At 35.0% G+C, this 11,249-nt stretch overlaps 2 protein-coding genes and 1 long non-coding RNA gene across 4 annotated transcripts in view; 1 reads left to right on the top strand and 2 right to left on the bottom strand.

The window, feature by feature from the left end:
* fabp10a (fatty acid binding protein 10a, liver basic) overlaps positions 1–4,872 on the bottom strand; it is a 141,764-nt gene extending 136,892 nt beyond the window's left edge. Inside the window, exons 1-4 of one of the 2 annotated variants that reach the window (NM_152960.1) lie at positions 4,779–4,857; positions 2,557–2,729; positions 202–291; positions 22–120 (exon numbers count right to left, since the gene is read on the bottom strand). In NM_152960.1, the coding sequence (NP_694492.1) occupies positions 70–120; positions 202–291; positions 2,557–2,729; positions 4,779–4,845 (381 nt within the window). In that variant the 5' untranslated portion in view covers positions 4,846–4,857 and the 3' untranslated portion in view covers positions 22–69. Of the gene's footprint in view, positions 1–21; positions 121–201; positions 292–1,564; positions 2,730–4,778 lie in introns of those variants that run through there. The other variant, XR_015510208.1, reaches the window with a different exon arrangement.
* Positions 4,067–11,249, top strand: part of LOC147840462 (uncharacterized) — a 266,074-nt gene continuing 258,891 nt past the window's right edge. The window contains exon 1 of the long non-coding RNA XR_015512324.1: positions 4,067–4,430. This is a non-coding gene — a long non-coding RNA (uncharacterized LOC147840462). The remainder of the gene's footprint in view (positions 4,431–11,249) is intronic.
* The window catches only part of myom3 (myomesin 3), a 125,771-nt gene continuing 122,891 nt past the window's right edge, over positions 8,370–11,249 (bottom strand). Inside the window, exons 35-37 of the mRNA XM_087287992.1 lie at positions 10,805–10,827; positions 10,669–10,724; positions 8,370–8,839 (exon numbers count right to left, since the gene is read on the bottom strand). Of these exons, the coding sequence (XP_087144118.1) occupies positions 8,573–8,839; positions 10,669–10,724; positions 10,805–10,827 (346 nt within the window). The 3' untranslated portion in view covers positions 8,370–8,572. The remainder of the gene's footprint in view (positions 8,840–10,668; positions 10,725–10,804; positions 10,828–11,249) is intronic.

Below are 11,249 nucleotides of genomic sequence, written 5' to 3'. Positions count from 1 at the left end.
TTTAGTGAATCAATAATCAGTGTTTTTGTCAGTCAGAGCTTTATTTAAATAGAGTGATGGTGAAACGCTTCAGATCTTCTTGCTCTTCCTGATCATGGTGGTTCCTCCGACTGTCAGCGTCTGCACAATAACAAACACACAGAACACGTCAATATCTCCATAATATAATGTTTATATGTGAGAATCTGAGCTTCTACACACCTCCACCATTTCTCCAGCCTTGATCTCCTGGATGTGGGAGAATCGGTCAGTTCTGCAGACCAGCTTTCCTCCATCCAGCTTGACGATGCACTGAAATAAACAACAACAACAACAATTTAAAATACAAGTGAAATCAAAACTAGCCATATTGATTTGGTTTTCTCACGTTGCTAGTTTTGAGCTGAACAATTCATCTGTGGGTGGCATTAAGAAATAAAAATAGTTTGCCCTTGTAATATTTTCATTGAAACCTGAAATGCACTTCCTGCTGGTTTTCAGTTAAATCCTCACATTACGTCTATCTGAGGTATTGGAGGTGTGGCTAATATACTTGACCACGCCCTTCCAGCTGTCAGCTGGCGTTTCTGTGTGGAGTTTGCATGTTCTCCCTGCGTTCGCGTGAGTTTCCTCCGGGTGCTTCGGTTTCCCCCATAGTCCAAAGACATGCGGTACAGGTGAATTGGGTAGGCTAAATTGTCCAAAGTGCATGAGTGTGTGGATGTTTCCCAGTGATAGGTTGCAGCTGGAAGGGCTTCCGCTGATTAAAAACGTGCTGGATAAGTTGGCGGTTCATTCCCCTGTGGTGACCCCGGATTAATAAAGGGACTAAGCTGACAAGAAAATGAATGAATGAATGGTTATTGACGATATGACATGATCCAGGATTGTTTCGTTCTTCAAAACTCATCTGAGACTTGTTGTCATAGCAACAGCTCTGGTAGCTCAAACCTGCTAGGGAGCAAGATTATTTCATAGGTTTTAAAGATGATACTGAAAGTATGTACCGGATGCTGATAATTTCTCACAGTAGATATATACACCCAGGAAAATAGTGTATATATATATATATTACTATTTATATACAAAGTATATATATATTAATAAACCTTATGCAATCATCACTCTGAAATAAGAGTAAAAGACTGTCACCTGGTGGTTGAAAGTGAACATTTATTGATATGAACTTACAATATTCAACTTTTAAAATAATTTATGCACGTTTTGATCACTAATATGCCGGTGATTGACACCTTTACCAATATTAAAATGCTTTTTTGATGCAAAATTACTTTATACAGTTATTCCTTACGCTGATTTAAAAACTTGAGAAGGCAACTATAATAAAGAAAACTTTCTCTATATGTAGAACTAAATACACTGATATGCATTGACAAATATGATGAATACTCTCGACACATGAAAGTGTAAAGCCTGCAGCTCACAACACATGTGGAAGGTTATTGCGTATCATATTTAACAAACCGTTTACTGCTAATTTAATGTCATTTTGCTCACATGTATAATTGATTTTAATCAGATGATGTCATTACGCTGCTGTGCCGTCAGCCAATCGTTGCATTACTGATCATGGTTTAGAGGATCAATAGATCTGTCCTTCACAACACACGCAGCGATCTCAGATCAGCTTTTAGTTTTCAGGGCTGCATCAGAATATCATTGCTCCTGCTGCAGTCATTTTACAGCAGTAAAGTTTCTTGATTATCACACCAGAATGACAGTATAGTTCCAGCCATACCAGTCTAGAAAATAGCAACTTTCCATTTTCCATCGGTTTTAATTCACAATGTAACTACAGAAGAATCAAGATTAAGGAAAAATATAAAAACTATCCTTCCAATATCAAAATATCACTATCAGCTTATTCTCTGATTTATCAGGGTTGCCACAGTGGAATGAACCACCAATTACACAGATACATTTCTAAATGTATTAGTTTTAATAAATCATTTCTAACATCTGATTTCTTTTATCTTTGCCATGCTGACAGCACATAATATTAGACTAGATATTCTTCAAGACACTTCTATACAGCTTAAAGTGACATTTAAAGGCTTCACTATGGTAATTAGGGTAAAGTTAGGGTAATTAGGCAAGTCATTGTATAACAGTGGTTTGTTCTGGAGACAATCCAAAACTAATATTGCTTAGGGGTGTTAATAATATTGACCTTAAAATAGGTTAAAAACAATTAAAAACTGCTTTTATTCTAGCCAAAATAAAACAGATCAGACTTTCTCCAGAAGAAAAAATATTATAGGAAATACTGCGAAAAATTCTTGAATCTGTTCAACTTCATTTGGGAAATATTTGAAGAAGAAAACTAAATTCACAGGAGGGCGAATAATTGTTTTTGTTTCCAGCTGCAGGAAAAAATCAAAACTATTCTTAGACATTTTTCAGCGAGACGTCAATGGTGTAAAGTGGAGATTCCCTTTAATTCTCAAGTATAAAAACGGCTGTAAAATGAAGCCATTTCCAGAATAAAGTGTAGTTTTCCTGCAGCTGAAACAGCTTAACTCTATGCAAACACACATATCACAGCTGAAACTGTACCTTGAGCTTCTTGCCGTCCATGGTGGTGATTTCAGCCTCTTTGCCGATGGTGAAGGAGTTGGTGACGGTTTTTCCAGGAGTTTTGGAGGTGATGGTGAAGTCGCTGCCGTTCTGCTGGATTTCTGTCACTGGCTTCACATCTTTGGCCAGTTTAATGACCTCTTCTGGCAGAGCTGGACAAACAGAGACACAATCGCTTTTATCACTTCACAGTTCTGAAACTCTCAATGTTGAGTTGCAGCTGGAAGGGCATCCGCTGTGTAAAACAATGCTGGATAAGTTGGCGGTTCATTCTGCAGTGGCGACCCCTAATTAATAAAGGGACTAAGCTGAAAAGAAAATGAATAATTAAGTAAATTGATTGCATCGTGACTCAGAGGTTAGCTCAATCGCCTCACAGCAAGAAGGTCTCTACTTCGATTACCGCCTGGGTCAGTTGGCATTTCTATGTGGAGTTTGCATGTTCTCCCCCTGTTGGTGTGGGTTTTCCCCACAGTCCAAACACATGCGCTATAGGGGAATTGATTAACTAAATTGGCCATAGTGTACAAATGTGAATGAGTGTGTATGGGTTTTCCTAGTACTGGGTTGCTGCTGGAACAGCATCCGCTGTGTAAAACATATGCTGGAATAGTTGTCGGTTCATTCCACTGTGGCAACCTCTGATTAATACATTTTTATTGCTAAAAAAAAGATGCATAAGACTCAAAGTCCCGTCTGAAATCTTCAGCTGAAAGCATTTATTTATGTTGGCAGGGGAGAGGGGAGCGATCATAAACTAAAGAGCCCGGAGGGTGTGGAGGTGGTGGGGGGATTGGGGCACATAATATTTGAGATGTTTATAAAGATGCTAGTATTCAATTTAAAGAGACATTTAAAGGCTCAACTTGGTTAATCAGGTTACTCGTTCCTTTTAATTTGGCTTAGTCCCTTTATTCATCAGGGGTCGACACGGCGGAATGAACCGACAAGCATAATGGAGTGAATTTACACACTTGGAGGAAAATAAATAAATGCTTTCAGCTGAAGATTTCAGACGGGACTTTGAGTCTTATGCATCTCCTTTATGCAACAAAAAATGCATTTATCAACATCACTTTTGCATTACTTTTTCTTACCTGCTGAGGCTTAAAATCAAAAGTTCTGAAAGAGATTATTTTTTATTTTAATTAATATATCAGTTAATTTACCTTTAAAAAACACAGTTTGAGATAATATTCAGCTGGACTATGTTAATTTGAATTCAGCAATTAATTAATTTATTTGGAAGCTAATTAAATTAACTAAAAAGTAACTCATTATTCATTCATTAATTGTCCCTTTTGCTTAGTTCCTATTTTAGGGGTCACCACAGCAGAATGAACCGCCAACTATTTCAGCATATGTTTTACATAACGGATGCCCTTCCAGCTGGGCGAAGCAGGTAGTGCTGTCGCCTCACAGCAAGAAGGTCGCTGGGTCGAGCCTCGGCTCAGTTGGCGTTTCTGTGTGGAGTTTGCATGTTCTCCCTACACACACATGTTTGTTTTTGTGAAAAGTGGGGACATTACATAGGTTTCCATTCATTTTATACTGTCCAAACCATAGATTGTATTGCCCTTACCCCACCCTACCCCTAAACCCAACCATCACAGGAGACTGTGTGCAGCTTTACTCTCTGATTAAACTCATCCTGTGGGATTTATAAGTATTTTGAGAAACGAGGACGTCACCAATGTCCTCATATTTCACCTCCTTTTTGTAATACCTGTGTCATACCTATGTCATTATACAGATTTGTGTCCTGATATGTCACAAAAACACGTACACACACACACACACACACACACTATGGCATCCATACACAATCACACTCATACACTACGGCCAATTTAGTTTACCCAATTCCCCTAAAGCACGTGTGTCTGGACTGTGGGGAAAACCGGAGCACCCGGAGGAAACCCATGCCAACACTGGGAGACCATGCAAACTCCACACAGAAATGCCAACTGGCCCAGCCGGGACTCAAACCAACGACTTTCTTGCTGTAAGGCGACAGTGCTAACCACTGAGCCACCGTGCCGCCCAAATCTTATATGTTAAATGAAAAACCTGACTGTGTTTATATTAAAAATGCATGCAAAATATTGCAAAAAAAAAAAAAACCAAACATTGTCTTCAAGTGTGAACTCGTCTATTCAAAGCCAGTGCTGATCATCTTCTGAAAGTGCAGTTCAACTCACAGATGGCTCTGAGAAACTCCTCGTAGTTCTCCTGAGCGTAAACCTGCCACGTCCCGCTGAAGGCCATGCTTTCTGGAGAAGCTCAACACAAAGTGAAGGTCAGCTTCAGATCTGCAGCTTTTATATCGAGAGGAGTTCAGTCAATGACCTGCTGCTGTTTGAACAACCCACCGTTCATCAACTCCAGCAGAAGATGAGGTAAATGCCCCCACACACACAGCAGTAGCAGACCAAAAATAAAGACTCATCAGTGCATGTGGAATATTGCACCAGGATTTGACGACTTAAAGGGACGGATCACCCAAAAAATTCTGCTCCAGAATGAAGATACCGAATGGTGAAAAAACAGCCATTGACTTCCATAGTATTTTTTTTGTTGTTACTATGGAAGTCAATGGCTGCTTTTTTCCAATATTCTTCCAAATATCTTTTTTTGTGAAAGTAATTCATAAAAGTTTACAACCATTCGACTGTGAGGAAATGTTTCATGGGTGAACTGCTTTTTTAAATCAATTAAATGTATCAAAAGAGATTTTGATACAGAATTAATATTTTAAAAGTTGTTCCTTTGATCTTTCTAATTCTAATAAAATAAAAGTAAAATGCATGAGACATGATCTGAGAGATTTATTGGTCCAGTATGTCAGACTGTAAAATAAAATAAAATAAATAATAAAATAAAATAAATAAAAATAAATAAATAATAAAATAAAAGTAAAATGCATAAGACATGATCTGAGAGATTTATTGGTCCAGTATGTCAGACTGTAAAATAAAATAAAATAAATAATAAAATAAAATAAATAAAAATAAATAAATAATAAAATAAAAGTAAAATGCATAAGACATGATCTGAGAGATTTATTGGTCCAGTATGTCAGACTGTAAAATAAAATAAATATGAAAATAAAATAAATAATAAAATAAATAAATAAAAATGAATAAATTAAATAAATAAAAAAATTAAATTAAATGCATGAGACATGATCTGAGAGATTTATTGGTCCATATGTCAGACTGTAAAATAAAATAAGATGAAATAAAATAAAATAAAAACAATAAAATAAAAATTGTTTTAAAAAAAGTTTTTTCGTTCCAGTATGTCAGACTGTAAAAACAAACAAACAAACAAACAAACAAATGCAAGGAAACAAACAAACAAACAATTTAATTGAATTAAATAAAATTAAGTTAAATCCATGAGACATGATCTGATGGTTTTTAATTCAGTATTTGTCAGACTGTAAAATAAAAATATTAAAATTAATAATATAAAATGAAATAAAATAAAATGAAATGCATAAGACATGATCTGAGGGTTTTTAGTTCAGTATTTGTCAGACTGTAAAATAAAATAAAATAAAAAAAAATAAAAGGAAATTAAATTAAAAATTAAATTAAATGTAAAAAGGCACAAGGCATGATCTGCAGGAAAAAACAATAAATAAATAAACAAATAATTGCTAAATAAACAACTAAATAAATAAATAGATAAATAAAATAATAAATAAATAAATAAATAAATAAATAAAATAATCTTAATAAACTTAAAATAAAGCACGAGAGTTGACCTGCAGGATTGATTCAGTTTGTTCAGCATATGTGTTGTGCTGGACTGGATTCTCCTGTCAGACCAGTTTTGCAAATGTTTCTGCTCTGTTTGAACACACGACGGTCAATGACCTGCTGGTCTGTGGAGTTTGCTTCAAATAATCACCCTCAGGTTGCATAATCATATTAGAAACAGCCTCAATCTGTCTATTCTGAAATATCAGCAGATGAATCATTCATCCAGCCAAAGATTAGTCTCTAATAATGCAGATGGAAAGTCTGTTCAGTCTGACAACAAAAGGCTGGTTAAGTTAGTTTAAAGTTTTGAATAGCTTACCATTTAAACATATACCACTAACTAGCATATTTAAACTGCATTGACACATGATTAAATGTTACCTCATTCCCTTAATTACACTTTTTATTCAAGCAACGTCGATTACTTTAGTTTTTTGCCCCTGAAAATTGAACTAAAGTAAATGAGATGTTTTGTAAGAATATATATATATATATACACTGAAAAAAATTATTCAGAGATGATTCCTCGGATTTACTCAATTTTTTTACGTTAAGTGGCTGTAAACAATTTATTTGGGCTGAATTTAAACAAACAAATGAAGTTGTATTTTATTAAATTTAATTTGTTTGCTTAAAATCAACACAAATAAATTATTTGCAACAGTTTTGCAGACATCATTTTTTTTGCAATCAGAATTATTTAACCCCTTAAATTTATTAGCCCCCCTGTTTATTTTGTTCAATTTCTGTTTATCGGAGAGCAGATTGTTTCAGCACATTTCTAATCATAATAGTTTTAATAACTGATTTATTTTATCTTTGCCATGATGACAGTCAATAATATTAGACTAGATATTCTTCAAGACACTTCTATACAGCTTAAAGTGACATTTAAAGGCTTAACTAGGGTAATTAGGGTAACTAGGCAGGTTAGGGTAATTAGGCAAGTCATTGTATAACGATGGTTTGTTCTGTAGACTATCGAAAAAAAATAGCTTAAAGGGGCTAATAATATTGACCTTAAAATGGCATAAAAACTATTAAAAACTAATTTTATTCTATAATATATAAAACAAATGAGGCTTTCTCCAGAAGAAAAAATATTATCAGACAAAAAATTCTAAGGGGGGCTAATAATATATTGTCCAGTTTTGGTGAGTCTGTGTGAATTGTAGCCTCAGTTTCCTGTTCTTAGCTGACAGGAGCGGCACCCGGTGTGGTCTTCTGCTGCTGTAGCCCATCCGCCTCAAAGTTGGACGTGTTGTGTGTTCAGAGATGCTCTTCTGCAGACCTCGGTTGTAACGAGTGCTTATTTGAGTTACTGTTGCCTTTCTATCAGCTGGAACCAGTCTGGCCATTCTCCTCTGACCTCTGGCATCAACAAGGCATTTGCACCCACAGAACTGCCGCTCACTGGATATTTCCTCTTTGTCAGACCATTCTCTGTAAACCCTAGAAATGGTTGTGCGTGAAAATCCCTGAAGATCAGCAGTTTCTGAAATACTCAGAGCAGCCCATCTGGCAGCAACAACCATGCCTCGTTTAAAGTCACTGAAATCCTCTTCCTTCCCCATTCTGATGCTCAGTTTGAACTGCAGCAGATCGTCTTGACCATGTCTACGTACCTTAATGCATTAAGTTGCTGCCATGTGAGTGGTTGATTAGAAATTTGCATTAACGAGCAGTTGGACAGGTGTACCTAATAAAGTGGCCGTAGAGTGTATATTCAGTCATTTGCTCAGAATTTGCATTTACTATTAGAATCATTTTGCAGTGATTTCAGTTTGAATCAATTTACTGCTTAAGATCTGTAAGCCCCTCCCCCTTACATAAGCCAGTTCTGGTCTGATTGGTCAGCTGGCCAAGTCTGTTTTGATTGGTCTTGTCTGAAATGAGACACCCTTTTCAGAGTTTTGAATGTCATGGGAGGCGGGGATTATGCAAATTAGTTACTTTGGTCATACTGATAAGTAAAAAGATTCGTTAATAAAATGACTCGTTAAGATGATTCAGAGTCGACTCTTTCTTCTGAGAGACTACATCTTTATTTATCAAGCACTTTTATGAGGAACTTTGCAAATTGTTTACATTAACTAACAGCTACATTAAAAACTGCATACAGGATATTTTTCTAAAGCCCATGTGACCTGCTCTTTAACACCGTCATACATATCACACATGTAAATATAGTGTACTCCTTCACCAATCAGTGTTTGCTGTGGCTTTTACATCTGCACCGCGTCTCCTCTGGGTTTTTCCCCATGTTTGTACACACTGACCGTCACCAGGACCGTCTGCGAGCCGTGTTTATTGCGCACGAAGATGCTGTAGTTCCCAGAGTCCTCCATGCTGACGTGGTTTATGGTGAGCGTGGAGGATTTGTTCTCGTTTTTAATGTTGTACTGGGCTGCAGACGAGATTTCTCTGTCGTTCTTCATCCAGAACATTTCAGGCGCAGGATCACCGTCAACAAAACACGTCAGGCACAGAGACTGAACACACAGCAGAGGACACCTATATTACTATTATTATCATGATAGCTACATTCTAATCACGTTATCATCATGCTAGCTACATGCTAATCATGTTAGCTTCATTGAAATGTGTAGCCACATGTAAAGTGTAATTTAAAGGCTAAACTAGGTTAATTAGGCTAACTGGTCAAAACATTGGACAACAGTGAAAAAAAAATCTTAAGGGGGCTAATAATATTGACCTCATTGTTATTATTAAACTTATGATAGCTACATCAGGCTAGCTACATGCTAATCCTGTTATCATCATGCTAGCTTTATGTTAATCATGTTAGCACCATGTTAGCTACATGATAAGCATGCAACCATTATTCTTATGGTGTTAGCATCATGCTTTTTAGATGCTAATAATGTTAGCTTCATGTTAGCTACAAGTAAAGTGCAATTTTAAAGGGCTAACTAGGCTAACGAGTCAAATCATCTATCAACAGTGAAAAAACCCCCCAAAGATTTTAATAATGTTGACCTTATTGTTAAATTATAGCTAAATATTGCTAGCTACATGCTAATCCTGTTCGTGGCATGATAACTAAACAATTAACATGTTGATATTATGGTAATCCTGTTAACATCATGTCAAATACATGCTAATAATGTTAGCACCATGCTATTTCCACAATTACCATGTTATTATTACTTCAATCCTGTTAGCATTATGCTAACTAAATGCTAATCATGTTAACTTTATGCTAGCTACAAGTGCCATTTAAAGGCTTAACTAGATCAATTAGGCTAACTAGTCAAATCATTGGACAACAGTAAAATAAAATTCTCAAGGGGGCTAATAATATTGACCTCAGCGTTGTTATTAAAATTAGGATAGCTACATCATGCTAGCTACATGCTAATCCTGTTATCATCATGCTACCTTATGCTAATCATTTTAAGACCATGCTATCTACACAATTAACATGTTATCCTTATTGTAATCCTGTTCACATCATGCTAGCTATAGGCTAATCATGTTAGCTTTATGTTAGCTACAACTACAATGTAAAGGATTAACAAGATTAATTAGGCTAACCAGTAAAAACATTGGAGAACAGTCGAAAACAAATTCTCATTGGGCCTATAAATATTGACCTCATTGTTATTAAAATGATGATAGCTACATTATGCTAGTTACATGTTCATCCTGTTATCACCATGCTAGCTATATGCTAACCTTGTTACCACCATGATATCTACACAATTAACATGTTATCATTATTCTAATTCTGTTAGCATCATTGTATGCTAAATGCTAATCATGTTAGCTTTATGCTAGCTACAAGGAAACTAAAAGATTAACAAGGTTAATTAGGCTAACCAGTTAAAACATCGGAGAACAGTTGAAAACAAATTGTCAAGGAGGCTAATACTATTGACCCCATTGTTATTATTAAAATTATGAAAGCTACATCAAGCTAGCTACAATGCCAATCCTGTTAGCACCATGCAAGCTAGATGATTAACATGTTGCTATAACTTTTATAATCCTATTAACATTATGCTAGCTACATGCTAATAATGCTAACTTTATGGTCGCTACAAGTGCAATTTAAAGGCTTTACTAGGCTAATTATGCTAATTAGTTAAATCATTGGATAACAGTAAAAAATGTTCATGGAGGCTAATATTGACATTATTATCATTAATAATATTACAATTATGATAGCTAAATCATGCTAGCTACATGGAAATCACGTTAGCCTTATGCTAGCTACAATCAAAGTGCAATTTAAAGGCTTAACTCAATTGAAAGATCACCAGTAACTCATTATATTGTGTTATTTAGTCTGACACACCTTGTCCTCCATTATGGCCACAACATCAGGAAGACCCTTCGTGACTCGGGCTCGATCTGACAGACACAAAGTTACCATCATTTTTACAAACTAATTCACTCAAACACAACTAGAGTCATGAAAAACCTCCACTTACTCTTCTCCGCAAACTCCACTTGCCTGTGAATGAAGGGAAAAAAAAGGCATACTTAGGATGTGTTCTCCAATAATAACTGCTGTTATTAGCTTGAAGCAATGTTTTCATAAATTTAACATAATGAATATGTATGTTGTAATGAATACATTTTAAAAGCTATACAAAATATTAAACGAAATGTTAAAATAATAAATATTTTGGATAAAATTTCTAAAGTATATTTAATTTTACAAGCAATCATTTAAACTTATATCACAGTTTAGTTATATTGATTCTATTTAACTTTATATAAATAAATTCTGTGCACATTACATATATACATTATATATATATATATATATATATATATATATATATATATATATATATATATATATATATATATATATATATATATATATATATTTTTTTTTTTTTTTAAATTAATTAATTTATTTATTTATAC

This window comes from Danio rerio, chromosome 16 (genome assembly GCF_052040795.2).
Source record: "Danio rerio strain M-AB ecotype USA chromosome 16, GRCz13ab, whole genome shotgun sequence".
In the NCBI taxonomy this organism is placed as follows: domain Eukaryota; kingdom Metazoa; phylum Chordata; class Actinopteri; order Cypriniformes; family Danionidae; genus Danio; species Danio rerio.
The sequence above is the reverse complement of the archived record's forward strand: the minus strand, read 5'-3'. Positions and strand labels throughout refer to the sequence as shown.